Source organism: Desmodus rotundus, chromosome 12 (assembly GCF_022682495.2).
Source record: "Desmodus rotundus isolate HL8 chromosome 12, HLdesRot8A.1, whole genome shotgun sequence".
Classification (NCBI taxonomy): Eukaryota; Metazoa; Chordata; class Mammalia; order Chiroptera; family Phyllostomidae; genus Desmodus; species Desmodus rotundus.
Window position 1 is genome coordinate 67,956,065 of NC_071398.1, and position 16,268 is coordinate 67,972,332.

Genomic DNA, 16,268 nt, shown 5'->3' on the forward strand with positions numbered 1-16,268 from the left:
TTTGAGGAACCACCATACTGTTTTCCATAATGAATGTACCATTTTATATTCCAACCAACAGTGCACAAGTGTTCCCTTTTCTCCACATCCTAGCCACACTTGCTATCTCTTGTCTTTTTGATTATAGCCATCCTATCAGGAGTGAGGTGATATCTCACTGTGGTTTTGATTTTCATTCCTTAGATAATTAGTGACGTTGAGTATTCAAGTCTTTGCCCATTTTTTCCCTTAATTCTAAATATTCATTTTCTTTCATCATTTATACATTTTTTAATGTATATACACTGTTTATACTTGCTTCCATAGTCTTAAATCATTTTCTTATGTATGCAGTCTGGGTTCCTGATTATACTTTAAATCTTTTTAAAAGCACGAACTAATTTTCTACACAACGCAATGCTGCCCACTTCTTTTTTCATCAGCACAACTGTGCAGGACATGCCATGATTGGGTTGGCTGAGAGACAGAGAACCAAAAAGAAATTTTATGTCCAACATTTATAAGTTTATAATTTATAAAGATTTATACACTTTACTACTGATTAGGAACTATGGTAAGAGACTTGGAAAGAGGAGAGATTATAAAAGTCCTATTTTTTAAATTATATTTTGGTAATTTTCCACAGTTTTATAATGGTACTATAATGAGGATTAGCTATACTGATAGATTTGTTACTCATGATTAGCTTTTCAAATACTATTTGAAAATCACTAGGGTTTGGTAGATCGTGAAGCTTTCAAAACTTCACCTGTTTCAGATGATACTGGATTTCTAAATACAAACAATGACTTACAGTTTAAAATGTCACAGTCTGTGGTTAAATCATATAGCCCTAGAATTAGTGTGAACACTTCCAGTATCCTCTAATTTTCCAATAATATTTCCTAAAATTATGTTTAGCTACTCCTGTTGATTGTGTTTTTATAACTGAGGTATAATTAAATAAAACATTATATTAGTTTCAGGTGTATGCATAATAATTTGATATTTGCATATATTACAAAATGATTACCACAATAAGTCTAGTTAACATCCATCACCATACATAGTTAGCTACAAAGTCATTTTTGTTGTCCTTCACTCACTTTTAAGTAGATTATTTGCTTCTTTGCTAATGAGTTGTATGAGTTCTTTATATACTTTGGATATTAACCCTTTATCAGATATGTTGTTTTTATAAATTTATATATACTATATATTTTATATATTGTAAATATTTTCTCTGATTCTGTAGGTTTTCTTTAACTTATTGTTTCCTTTGCTGTACAGAAGCTCTTTAGACTAATACAATCCCATTTGTTTATTTTTGTTATCATTGCATATGCTTTTGTTTTGTTATCCAACCTATCTTCATTTATGGATATAATGAGAAGTCAGCAAAATAATGAATATGAAGATAAAGCTGAAAAAGTAGTTTGTAAAACTGAAAAGTATTTCATAGAAGTACCACATTTCTTTTTTTTTTAAAGCTAAGAAGTTCCTCTCTTTACTTTTTAAAAAGGTTTTGTTTATTTATTTATTTTTAGAGAGAGGGGACGGGAAGGAGAAAGAGAGGGAAAGAAACATCAGTGTGTGGTTGCCTCTTGCACTCCCCGCTCTGGGGAACCTGGCTTGCAACCCAGGCATGTGCCCTGATTGGGAATCAAACAAGCGACCCTTTGGTTCAGAGGCTGGAGCTCAATCCACTAAGCCACACCAGCCAGGGCTGAGTTCTTGTTTTTCCCATTCTATCAGTAAGTATAAAGAGGTCTGAGGAGAATAGACATAGTCTTAAAAAAACTGCCCTGGTAAGATACATTCAGGCCCTCGCTGGTGTAGCTCAGTGGATTGAGCATGGGCCTGTGAACCAGAGGGTCACCGGTTCGATTCTGCGTCAGGGCGTATGCCTGGGTTGCAGGCCAGATCCCAGGTTGGAGGTGCATGAGAGGCAGCCACACATTGTTATTTCTCTTTCTCCTTCCCTTCCCTTTAAATAAGTAAAATCTCAAAAAAGAAAAAAAAAAGGTGCATTCAGAAGAAAAAGGACTACTGTATATAAGAAACTTTCTTTTGCATGAGCCCACACAAAAAAATTCTCAAAACTGAGACACATAACATAAAAGAAGAAATAGAGGGAAAAATATAGAATACCACCAAACTGAAACAAAGAGAAAGAGAAAAGAAACAAGGGAGACATTGAGCTATCAGAAAACAAAGGATAAAATGTCTATAGGAAATACTCATACATCAATAATCACCCTAAATGTAAATGGACTGAATTCATCAATAAAAAAGGCACAGAGTAACAGATAAGATTAAAAAACAAAACAAAACAAAATAACAAAAAACCAAAACCAACCATATGCTACTATCAACAAGCACATCTCAGCTGCAAGGAAAATTACAGACTCAAGGTGAAAGAGTAGAAAATGATTTTCCAAGCAAATGCATTCAAAGAAGAGTGGGTATAGCTGTACTTACATCTGACAAAATAGATTTTAAGATAATAACAGTAACAAGACACAGATATGGACATTTTATAATGATAAAAGGAGACAATACATCAAGAAAATATAACACTTATCAAAATATATGCCCCCAGTCAGAGAGCACCAAAATGTATAAAGCAACTACTAATAGACCTAAAGGGAGAAACTGACGAAAATATAAAATTACTGCAGGGGACCTAAATGCCCCATTGACAGCTATGGATAGATCATCCAAACAGAAAATCAGTAAGGAAAGATCAGCTTTAAATTAGACCAAATGGACATAATCGACCTTTAGAGAGCCTTTCATCATAGAACAGCAAATTATATGTTCTTCTCTAGTGCACATGGAACATTCAGAGGATAGACCATATACTGGGATACAAAACTAGCCTCAACAAATTTAACAATATTGAAATCATACCAAGCATATTCTTTGACCATAATGCTTTGAAACTATAAATCAACTGTAAAAAGAAAGCACAAATATGTGGAGATTAAACAACATGTTACTAAAGAATATATAGGTAAAAACAAATAAAAGGAGAGATAAAAGATATACAGACAAATGAGAATGACAATATGACATATCAAAACTTTTGAGATGCAGCAAAAGTGATAATGAAAGGGAAGTTTGTATCATTACAGGTCTATCTCAAAAAACCAAGAAAATTCCCAAATAAACACCCTAACTTTATATCTTAAAGCACTAAGAAAGAACAAATGCAGCCTCATGACAGCAGAGGAAGGAAATAATAAAATTAGAGCACAATGACATTAAATGGAAAACAAAAACACCAAACAAAAAATTAATGCAACAAAGAGCTGGTTCTTTGAAAAATTTAATAAAATTGACAAACCTCTGGCTAAACTCACTAAGGAAAAAAGAAAAAAGGCTCAAACAAACAAAATCAGAAATAAAAGAGAAATTACAATGACACTACAGATACACAAAGGACTATACAAGAATACTCTAAAAGACTATATGTCTCCAAATTCAATAACCTAGAAGAAATAGACATGTTCTTAGAAATATATAACCTTCCTACACTGAATCACGAAGAACTGGAAAATCTAAATAGACTGATAAAGAGTGAGAAAATTGAAACAACCTTCTAAACCCTCTCCAAAAGTAAAAGAGCATGACCAGATGGCTTCACTAGTAAATTCTACCATGCATCAAAGAAGATTTAATACTTATTCTTCTCAAACTCTTCCAAAAAGTTGAAGAACTGACAATACTTCCTAACACATTTTATGAGGCCAACGTTATCCTGATACCAAAGCCTGGCAAGAATAACACACACACACATAAAAAAACTACAGACCAATATCTCTGATAAATACAGATGCAGGAATCCTAAGGAATATACTAGCAAATTGATTATAACACAACACATTAAAATATATTTCATGATCAAGTGGGGTTCATTCCAGGGGCACAAGGATAGTTCAACATACACAAATCAATCAAAGTGATACACCAAATTAATAAAATAAATAAAAATCACATGATCATATGACTGGATGCAAAAAAAGCATCTGCCAAGATACAACATCCATTTATGATTAAAACACTCAATACAATGGGTATAGAAGAAAAGTGTCTCAATATAATAAAGACCAGAGATGACAAATCCTCAGCTAATATCATACTCAATGGTACAAAACTGAAATCTTTTCCTCTAAGATCAGGGTCAAGAATGTCCTCACCACTGTTATTCAACATGGCACTGGAAGTCCTAGCCAGAGCAACAGCCAAGAAAAAGAAATAAAAGGCATCCAAATTGGGAATGAAGAAGTAAAACAGTCACTTTTGGCAGATGACATGATTATATATATATATATATATAGAAAAACCTACAGACTTCACCAGAAAAACCCCAACAAACTATTAGAAACAATAAATAAATACAGTAAAATTGCAGGATAAAAAAATCCACTGCATTACTATATACTAACAATAACATTTCAGAAAAAGAAATGAAAAAAACATTCCTTTTGCAAGTTCGACAATAAGAATAAAATACCTAGGAATAAACTTAACAAAGGATGCGAAGGACCTATATTCCGAAACTATAAGACATTATTAAAAGAAACTGAGTAAGACACAAAGAAATGGAAAAATATTCCATGTTCATGGATTGAAAGAATCAACATAATTAAAATGGCCATATTCCCCAAAGCAATACACAGATTTAATGCAATCCCCATCAAAATCCCAATGACATTTTTAAAAAGAAATAGAACAAAAAACCATCAGATTTGAATGTAACCACAAAAGACCCCCCCCAAAGCCAAAGCAATCTTGAGAAAAAGAACAAACCTGCAGGTATCACATTCTGACATCAAATTATACTACAAAGCGACAATAATTAAAACAGCATGGCACTGGCAGAAATACAGACACACAGACCAATGGAACAGAATTGAGAGTCCAGAAATAAACCCACATGTATATGCACAAGTGATTTTTGACAAAGAAGATAAAAACATACAATGGAAAAAAGAAAGCCTCTTCAATAAACAGTGCCTGGAAAATTGCAAGGCAACATGCAAAAGAATGAAATGGGCTGCTGTTTGTCGCCATACACAAAAATGAACTCAAAATGGATCAAAGGCCGAAATATAAGACCTGAAACAACAGATTACATAGAAGAAACACAGGTTCTAAACTTATGAACCTTGGTCTTAGAGAAGATTTTATGAATTTGACCTCAAAGCCAAGAGAAGTAAAAGCAAAAGTAATTGAATGACACTTTATCAAACTAAAAATCTTCTTCACAGCAAAAGAAACCTTCAGCAAAACAAAAAGGCAACCCATCAAATAGGAGAAGATATTTGCAAACAGCAGCTCTGATACGAGGTTAATATCCAAAAGAATTCATAGAACTCAACAACAACAAAACAACCCAATTAAAAAATAGTCAGAGGACCTGAGGAGACACTCCCCCCCCCAAAATATACAAATGGCCAACAGATATGTGAAAAGTCACTCAACTTTACTAGCTATTAGGAAAATTCATATCAAAATTACAATGAGATACCACCTCACACCTGTTAGAATGCTTCTTATCAACAGGACAAATAATGATTAGTGTTGAAGAGGTTGTGAAGTAAAAGGAACCATCATTCACTGCTGGTGGGAATGTAAATTGGTACAGCCACTATGGAAAACAGTATGGAGGTTCCTCAAAAAATTCAGATTAGAGTTACAATATGACCCAGCAACTCCTCTTCTGGGTATCTACTCAAAAAATTTGAGTAGATATCCAGAAGATACACATTTATTGGGTATATATCTTTTGAATACCCATTTATTCATAAAGACATATGTACCCTGTATTCATTGCAGCATATTCACAGTGGCCAAGGCATAGTAACAACTGAAGTGTCCCTCAATAGATGACTGGATAAAAATGTGGTACATACGAGGTCTGTCTGGAAAAAGTCCAACCATTGTTAATATAACAAGAAAGGTTTACACTACATCGATGTAACCTGGCATCCAAGGAGGAATGTGCACATGTAAACAAGGACGACTTTATTGTAATAGTCAGTGGAGGTGGAGCAGTAGACATCAATGAATGAGCAAAGTACTGTGTGGCTCACATTCAAAATGACTGAGCCAGTAGAACAACGAATCTGCATCAGATTTTGTGTTAAGCCTGAACATTCCTCCATGGAAACTATTTGGATGATTCAGAAGGCCACAGCTATGGGCAACTGACGATTGGTAGCTTCATCACAACAACATGCATGCTCATGCATCATGTCTTGTGCAGAGTTTTTTGCAAAACATCAAATCACCCAGGTGACTTGATTCCTCCTACAGCCCAGCCAAGATGTGGTGCCCCGCAACTTCTGGCTTTTCCCAAAACTAAAATCACCTTTGAAAGGGAAGAGATTTCAGACTATCGAAGAGATTCAGGAAAGTATAACGGGGCAGCTGATGGCCACTGGGAGAACTGTGTGAGGTCCCAAGGTGCCTGTTTTGAAGGGGAATGAGACATCATTGTACTATGTATAATATTTCTTATATCTTCTTCAATAAATGTCTCTATTTTTTATAGTACATGGCTGGATACCTTCTGGAAAGACCTTGTATATATAATGGAATACTACTCAGCCATAAAAGATAAAATACTGCCATTTGCAACTACATGGATGGATCTTGAGAATATCATGCTAAACGAAATAGATCAGATGGAAAAAGTCAAGAACCATATTATTTCACTTATATGTGGAATATAAAACTGAAAGCAACAAATAAATAAGACAAACAAAACCTTATAGATGCAGACAACAGTTTGGTGGTTACCAGAGGGAAAGGGGTGTGGGGGAAGGTAAAGGGTGTCAAATATATGGTGACAGAAGGAGATTTGACTTTGGGTGATAAACACAATGCAATACACAGGTTATGTATTATAGAACCGTACACCTGAAACCTATATAATTTTATTAATCAATGTTACCCCAATAAACTTAATTTAAAAAACTCCCTTAAATCTGTTTAAAAAGTAGTATTAAATAAAACAAAGGAAAGAATAAAGCACCTCACATTCACAGCTCTGAGTGTATACCAGTTGTTTCTGATATTTTCAGCAGCTGATTTAACTCCCCCACCCCCCCAAAAAAACCTCCCAAAAGACTAGAAAACAGTTCCAAGAACAGGGTACCACCCAGTAACCAAAACATTCCATTTCTTGCTTATGTAGTCTCGTGCTACACCTTAAGTTTATTTTAGAGTATTTTTAGTCCATGTCCTCCCTCCTTGACCTTCCTGGTTTGCTAAATGTTAAAAAGAAACTATGATTCACTGACTTTTCCAAAAAAAGAAGGAGGAGGAGGATTGAGAGGAGGGGAAGTAGGAGGAAGAAATTTAGTCTAAGGCTTACATACCTAAAAAGAGACCACCACCGGCACCCACTTGGCTGCCCAGTGACAGGGGAATGAGCATGGGCTCTAGAGTAGGACCCCTGGGTTGGACTCCTAGCTATAGTGCACTGGTAATATTACTCACCCTCTCTAAGCTCTGGTTTTCTCATCAATGATAATAGCAGTGACAATTAAATGAGATTAGGCACCTAATTTAATGTCTAGCTCAAAATAAGTCCTTAATAAATGGTAACAAATTTTTATTACCCATTAAAAAAAATGCGCTTAATATCCTATCTAGCAGAATTTTTGTGTATTCTGTTGTCTGTCACTTAACCTTGGAGTAGTAAGTTTCATGACATAAAAGTAAATCTGGCTACCACAAGCAGTGCTGGGCACTACGTATGAGAGCTTTCATTATGCCCGTCTCCTGAGTGATCTCCCACTGAACAGGGATTACAGTGACCCATGCGGGCCACCAACATTCCTCTCCAGCATCCACAATCATACAAAGCAGGAGAAAAGAACTGTGAAATACAGAGTACTGTAAGTTCCTAGCAGGTGAGAGGCAGACATTTACCTTTACTTGGATCCAATTGCCTTTTGATATTATAGTTTAAAAAGCTCTGAGGGAAGTTCCTCACATTGGTTGCAAATGACCACGTGGTATTTATTAAATGGTCACATCTTCTGTTAGTGCCGTGTTGTGTATAGCACTGTCTGGAAAGAATAGGATAGGCAGAGTATATGCCCTCTGATGTTGCCATTAATGAGCAGGTGTGAAAGGGGCCTCAGGTTTCCTCAGTAGCCTCTAGTACTTTTTGATCAGGAGAGTAAAAGATAGTTAATCTGATTAACAACAAAAGAGAGAAAAGAGAAGATGTGTGTGTACACATGTGTACGTGTGTAAATGCTCTAGGTGCTTATAATTTAAGAAGGATTCTAGCCAATTTTATTTTAGGCATTTTATTTTGTTCCTCTTGGGGGGAAAAAAATCTCAATTGTGCTAGCCAAATGAGGTTGGTTCTGGCTTCACCCAGCAAGTTCCCATAAGAAGTACTCAGAAAAAAGCATTTAGGATTTTCATAGAATTTTACCTTGGCTATGCCATTACAGAAAGCATTCACTACTAAGTGTAGAAAAAGAAAGGTGGCTTTGGAAGATATATAACTCAAGCACAACAATGAGAGAACTTCAGAGTCTGACTATAAGCTCTTTTCAAGTAGCTATAAACACATGGTCTAAAATCCCTAACTAACGAAAAGTTTCATGTTACAGTTTAGGAAGGCCTGTAAGCAGAAAACTGGGCCAGAGGAGCACAGAAACAAATGCCTGATCTTCCAAAAGACAAAGAAATAGGAAACATTTTAAAAGTAATGTCCCTTCAGACGCCCTTTTGCCAAAGTAATGGGACTGAAGGTGGAACCTCCCAACAAAAAGGAGCATTACCTGTGAATCCTGGTGAGCAGACACAACTGTAACGATTAACTCCATCCATACAGACTCCATGGACACAAGGGTTACTTGCACAGTCATCAAAATTGATTTCACAGTTAGTACCTGTAAGGATAAACCAAAGAGGAACCATGTGATATTACCACAGAAATACCAAGGATGTCTGCTTGTGATGCTGTTAAGAAAGCCAAAGAATATCCAGCCAACCCTGGGTAAAGTAGCAATTCTCAAAGGGCAGTCCCCCAGACCCTGTCAAGGTGATCATGAGGGCCAGTCGACCTTATTTATCACACTAAGCCACTATTTGCCTTTCCCCTGTGATGGCATTGCACAGGTATGAAAAAGCAATGGTGGCAGGACTCAGCAGGAATGTGGCATCTCAGCAGGAATCAGAGCAGTGGCACCACACTGCAGTAGCAGTCACTGTGTTCTTCACCTCCAGGCCCTCACAGTGAAAAACAAACAAAAAGATTCACTTAAGAATGGCTTTGGTAAAATAGTCAAAATTATTAACTTTATCATTTTATTACGTCTTTTTTAAAAAGATCGATTACTTACTTACTTATTTATTTATTTATTTAAGAGAATGGGGGAGGGAGGGAGAGGGAGAGAAACATCAGTGTGTAGTTGCCTTTCCTGTACCCCCTACCGGGGACCTGGCCTGCAGTCCAGGCATGTGTCCTGACTGAGAATTGAACCGGCAACCCTTCGCAGGCCAGCACTCAACTCACTGAGCCACTCCAGCCAGTCATTTTATTATGTCTTGACCCTTGACCGTACTTCCACTGCTCTGTGTGCCTGCCAAAGTACAGAGTTGTCTCCAGGAAAAGCAGTTGTGTGATTGTTTCAATTTTGAACAGAAACAGTTGCTTTTTCTTGAATCCCATTTTCACTGAAAGAACTACTGACACACAAACCAGAGCTGTTCAGATCTAAATGTTTAGTTCACATTAAATGAAAGAAGTACACGTGTCATTTCAAAACAAACCAATAGACAAACAAATAAACCACTGACAGTGTTGTGTTCCAAAGATAAAATTTTAGATTTCACATGCAAATTAGAATTTTGGAACTCATATCCACTGCCATCAGCTTCAAACTGACAGTCTCTATTCTGGGCTAAAGTTCAGGATAAATTTTAAAGGGTCTGGTAACTTCTTCCTGGAGCATGCTGCCTTCCTCCTGGACTATTCCCAGAATAAACTGTAGAGTTTGGCTATGTTAAGAAAGCTTTAACTAAAGATATGGGTAACTAAACAGTAGAGATATACTAATCATTGTTGTTAGTACTATTTGGTAAAAATACTCTTGATATTTCATGATTTATTTAACATGAATTTTGTGATGCTTTTGGGGTATTATAAAGGAATATTCTAGTAGTTTAAAAAAATCTAAAAAATAAAGCCTTATAATAAGAATTATAAGAAATTCCCATGACAAATGCCATAATTTTGATTCACTTTGTATTAATATTTATTAATAACAATAATTACACCGAAATTTATCGAGCCATTATTATGTGCAAACTATTCTGCCTCCACTTTACATAACTTTTCCCTAATCTTCTAACTCAGCCACCAAACCAAGATGTACTACACCAACTTTTCCATGACTTGTACAGTCACAGCAGCACAATGGGATGTGAACCCAGGTCTCTGGATTCCACACTCTTCACCATGTCATACTGGTCATTCTGTGAGTGATGAGGCTATATTGCCTCTCTAGCCACAAAGGAGGCAAGGGTTTCCACACTCTTGTACACAAGTGAATACCTTTAAAAAATGTGTCTAGCCCTTACCTGACAAACTCATTAACCCCATTTAACCAAGCAGGCCCCAGAAAGCCAGGTGGTCCAGTGTGACTCCACCCACAAGCTGGGCCAATGGGATTTTCTCATAGGAATGTAGGAATATGAATTGTGTGACCTATGGTCTGCAAATGGCCCTGCTTCCTGCTAATCTCTGCAAAGCCTTATTGTTCCAAACTCACCTGAAACCCATGAGGTGCTTTTTGGTGCTTTCACTAAATTCCTTCTGCTTGTTCTATTGTTGTTTGTGTGGTTGTTCATAATTCTTTAAGCTAGTCATACTGAATTCTGTGACTTCAAATAACTTACTTAAAACAATGTCCCATCATAAGAGCACAGGTGAGAGAAGGCATGAGAAGTCATTCTGGGCAGTACCTCCCACTTGCAGTGCCAGTGAGTGAGAAACCACAACCATAACCAGCAAATTATAAAGTATCCTTTCTATCTACACACCCATCCATGCTTCAACCTATCAACCTAGGACTGTCTTATGAATGGGTCATGGATTCTTACTCTAGAACTCAAGAGTCTATTCACAAGGATTAACTGAATGAATGCTTTCACCCAGGGCCCTACCTGCCAGGTCTTTCTCCACCCATTACAAGATTTCTTTATGTTGCCTGGGTCTCTTTGCTTTAATTCTGCTGACATCCACAGCAATGAATTTGGCAGTTCTCCAAGAGATTCTGGACCTTGCCTCTCTATGCTGCCTGCACACCACTCACATCTACTTCTTGCTTTTCTCAGTGGTTGCCTTTGCTGTCCTCCCCAGGGAACACACCTGATACATCCTGCCATAATGATATCATCACAGAGAAAACAAAGTGCTTGCTAAACTGCCACTCACCCAGGTTCCAGTATGCTTGTTATAATGGGAACGATAGCAAGGCCTAAAACAGCCCCGCCATTCTAAAGGCATCCATTTCAATTGCTTGTAAATCTCTCAAATTTCTTTTCGTACTGCAATTTCTCATGTCTGGGGACCAGCCCGGAAGCAAATTGCTTTTGGAAGGTTTCACAAAGATCTATTCAGCCCTTTTAGTGAGTTATCTAAACGTGGGGAGGGGGGGAAGGCATTTTCAACTGTGAAGGCATGGGATGTTTTTCATATGCTTGAACAACTCAAAAAGGACTTTGTTTTCAAACTTGGCATGTATGAGGTCCTGGATGAAGCCCAGGGCCCTTGACAAGTTTGAAGGAATGCAATTGGAAATAACAAAATAAAATGAGGGCAGCTAACCACCTCCCCCACCTTTGCCCCCTACCTAAGCCCTTTTCCTTAAATCGAGAGTGAGCTCTCAATAAATCACTCTGTTGTTCTGGCAGGTTCCCTTCTAACAAAGGTACACACTAGTTAATCTTCCACTAATACATTTGCCTTTGATCTGAGACACAGTACTTCTCTGTCCATTAACCACAGTTGTGACCATGACTATTCCTCCAATAAGTAAAACAGAATCCAGTGGAACCTGTGAAATACTGCTGCCAGAGAAAATAATTCACCATTCCCCCAGCAAGGAGGAGCATGCCCTCACAACTAACAGTCATTTGGCCGGAGTCAGGAAACTGCAATGAACTTGGGACAAGAATGGTGGTTCTACATTTTAATTTCCAGTGACCAGGGTGTGCGGCAAAGTCTCTCCTCTCCCTTACAATCCTCACAAATGCCCAGTGCCCAACAGAGACAAATGGCAGAAGAAAAGTGTCACACTAAAGATACTGGATTCTGAATTAGAGAGAAAACTACTGGAAAGAAAGGAGGGAGGGTTAAAGAAAGGGGGAGAATAATTGTATTAGTCTGTGGTAGAGGTTATAAAAAAAGAAGACAATAAAATCAAGCCACAAAAGCAAGAGGGTTTTCAATTTTAAATAATAATTTCAGTTTTTTGAAGTGGTAGGCCTCCTTTTAGGGAAAACATATACATAAAATCACTAGTTTTGTAAAGCTATTGTCTCTAATTTTTTCCCTGGCTAGAGCCATCTCCCTCTGAGATGTTTCTGGCTGTGGCTTTGGCTGTGCTTCTCAGAAAAAGGATTGTTTTTTCTGGCAACTAAGCATATGCCAAGAAAGTCTGAGACATGTGTGTAAATTGTTTTTGAGAAGCAGTGAAAACTCCAAAGGAAACATAAAGAGAGCAGGCTTACCTGAGGTGCCTGGCTGGCAGTTGCATTGATAGCTATTTACCAGGTCGATGCAACGACCCTCATTCAAGCAAGGGCTGCTGTAACATTCATCTATCTGGTCACTGCAGATGGCGCCCATGTACCCGGGGTTACAGATGCAGGTGTAGGAATCAATCCCGTCCTGACACTGGCCATGGTGGCAGGGATCAGGGTCACAGTTGTTAATGTTCTCCTCACACAACACACCAGTGAATCCTTGGAAGGAATTTTACCAAGAAGGATTAAAAACCAAAGCAGATACTCCATACCTGAACATAAATGTAGCTACATCTGCTTATCCCTGCATCTCCCATGCCTTAATTCATAGTGAAGAAATGAGCAGTTGAAACTGACTATTTGCCCTGATTTATACGGCAGGCCTAGAGAGTTGTACTTAAAAAAAGTTCTTTAAATTGACTGTGTAGAATCCAAATATCTTTTTCTAAGAGATCCATGCTTTCATTGCAGAAATGCTTTAACTGAATCTTCATTCCTTATTGGGCCTCATGAGGAATAGCTCTCAATATTTTTCCTATATTTATTTACCTCTATATTCCTTTCCTCCCGAACCTAATATACAGGTAATGTAAGAATGGTTTAATGAACCTTATCTTCCCAAGTCTGACTTTAGAGGACAGAGAACTCCCCTTTATTCCTCTCAATTCCTCCCAGAATATTATGCATATGTAGTAAGCTTTTATAAATACTTGCTGAATAAAATGAACAAATTATAAACATTTAAATGAAAAAGGGACTGATAAAAACTCTTTCAAGCAACATTAAATCTCTTCTAGAAGACTCCAGTAAGGTTCTCCTAACAGTTCATGAAGAAAGAAGGAAGTTTAAGCCTAATCCAAGTAGGCCTAATAAGTGGTTATGTTCTAGTGCTACTAAAACATTAATTGTTTATTTTTGTGACATAGTTTACTTCTCTGTGATCAGAAAGAAATGGACATAATGTTTAAAAGTGTTTAAGAACCCATTTTCTAAAATTAAAAAAAAGTCTTGAATTATATTTCTAATTTCTTTCTCTCTTAAGCAATGGGATAAAAAATAAATTGGAAAATCACCTTTTCTAATCATTTCTAGTCCTTTTCTACAAAATATTGGCCTGTGAAGAAGCAAATGAGTAATAGAGGACATTTGGCTCATTCAGATCACTCCCAACTGGGAAACGTGGCCACAGATTAGAAATGTAGAACATTCATAAACAGATTATTTTCCACTCTAATTCAGGAAAGAGTACACACACTTCCCCAGACAGGGCTCTCGCACCTGTCCAGAGACACACCTGACTCTCACTGCATGATTTGTCTTTGAGACAGAAAACCTCTGCACTTGCACACAATTGCCCTTAGATTCCTGGGCCTCTGTTCAATCACTTCCCTCAAGAAACACAGTGACAGACCTCCTGTTGAGAAGCCCCAGTGAAAAACAGCTTTCAAATGGAATTCTTTCCTTTCCCAAAGGAATAAGTCAAGCCAGCTGGAAACTCATCGCTGCCAAAATCTGTCCCAGAAAGACATGGACACCAAATGCAAATGCCCAGGCCAGACCACTATTGTGAAGAAGGAGGCAGGTGTTGTAGAAGGAAACAGTGAGAGCAGCAAAAACCATGCTGGAAGAAGACAATTTCAACACAGAACAGCCCCTGTCAGTGGACTGGCCTGGCAGGGCAGCTGGAAGAGAACAATCTCCTGTTTTGTTCAGGTGGACCTACCAGGGGAATAAAAATGAGAAAAATCTTACCTGTGGCACACTGGCATTCATAGCCATTTGGGTGATCAATACACTTTGCCCCATTCAGACATGGAGTACTGGAACAGTCATCAATATCGATCTGGCAAACTGGCCCGGTGAAACCTTAAACAGGGACAGTGATGACACAAGACAACGGATTATCCTATGTCCTCCTTTTTATGAAACGATGCCCAAGAAGTGTTAGGATAAGTTACTCAAAAGGCTTATGCCCAAGGGTTAGCAAAAGTAAAATTATTCTCTCCAACAGTTAACTAGGATGATTGGGTGAAGCCCAGGGCATCAACCCATGTGTGCTTCTATCTCTGTTTCTTCCCCTTGCATATTTCACCTTCTAGTTAAAATAGGGATTGAATGGTTACAGGTGAAGCACTCCAACAAGTGAGTGTAGCATCAAAGGAACTGGGACCTTCTCTCTGAAAACAACGAGAGATGCTACAGTGTATGGTAGAAAAATTGGCATGTCTTCAACAATAGCTTTGGGGAGCAAAAGGAGAGGCAGAGCATTCTTTCAAAAAAAAATGACTTTTGTCTGTTTCTGACTCAGAGGTGAAGTGTCTAAAAATAATCATCTCACCAACAGGCTTCAAGACTATGACCCATGGGGGAAAAATAAAATCCTGAATAGCCTAAAATTAAGGCCTCTATGAGATATGAACTTTCTGAAATATACACACAGACAGAGAGGTCATGGGCCTTTCAGAGTAGACTTGGACTTCTGGCCACAAAGGATTTGAAAAACACACTAGCTGAAACAAATTCCCCATTTCTGTACACACACTCTCCTATTCTGAAGTGCTCACTTTAATGACTTCCTCATGTACAGCCCACACACATTCTCTCCCTTCTCCCTCCCTGTGGTCAGTCAGTTTTGTGCTTTCAAAGATAACAGGGGCAGGTGTGGGCACTTACCAGGCGGACACAGACACTGGAAGCGATTGACTTTATCCACGCACTGCCCATTGTTCACACAAGGGTTGCTCTGACATTCATTTATCTCCAGTTCACAATGGACACCTTTGAAACCTGAACAAAACAGACCACACAAGTGGCTTAGAGAGAGAGAGAAAGGCATATTCCAGACAAGAAAGTCCAAACTTGCAAAGATGACGACATCCTCTATGAGCATGAACATTTCTGTAGAGGACAAGGGGGCTGTACCATGACAGTGACTCTTCCATCATACAGGGGAACCCCCTTGGGATATCCCTGTCACTGTGAAGTGGGGAAAGAGGTTACCTCCAAAGATACTGGTATGATATAGCATGCCAATGAAGACGGTGCCACATTCTCTGACTTGTCCAGGCTTTGCTTTCAGGACAGTGCCAGGCCTATAGCATCCCCACTGCTTATTCCTAAAGACCAGCTGAAGTAGAGATATTGCTGCGCTCAGGGTGCAAGTCAAGGTCAGGAGGGCCTACCAAGGCTAGAGCGTCTAGCATCATTAATGAGGCAAGCAGCCATTGTCAGCCTCCCTTGTGACCTGGACTAGCTGTGGGCTCTGAGAGTTCAAGGAATGGTCTCTGCAGAAGAGCTCCAGAATACAACTAATTAGTCATGTGTACATCACTCCAGATAAATGGCAGGTTCCTATATAACTATGGATAAAATTAATTTCTATAAATGGAATGGCATGGTACTTATAATACAAAGGGAATCAGGAAAGCCTGCTATTTGAAAGATTCTGATGGTAAATACTTTATTAAATTAAAGAATACTTGCATTAAAACATTCACTTT

At 38.0% G+C, this 16,268-nt stretch overlaps 1 protein-coding gene across 2 annotated transcripts in view; it reads right to left on the minus strand.

The window, feature by feature from the left end:
* NOTCH2 (notch receptor 2) overlaps positions 1 to 16,268 on the minus strand; it is a 200,663-nt gene that overhangs the window by 40,103 nt on the left and 144,292 nt on the right. For both annotated transcript variants that reach the window (XM_053916245.1, XM_024570615.4), the window contains exons 9-12: positions 15,442 to 15,555; positions 14,521 to 14,634; positions 12,754 to 12,987; positions 8,796 to 8,906 (exon numbers count right to left, since the gene is read on the minus strand). In XM_053916245.1, coding sequence (XP_053772220.1) covers positions 8,796 to 8,906; positions 12,754 to 12,987; positions 14,521 to 14,634; positions 15,442 to 15,555 — 573 coding nt within the window. The remainder of the gene's footprint in view (positions 1 to 8,795; positions 8,907 to 12,753; positions 12,988 to 14,520; positions 14,635 to 15,441; positions 15,556 to 16,268) is intronic.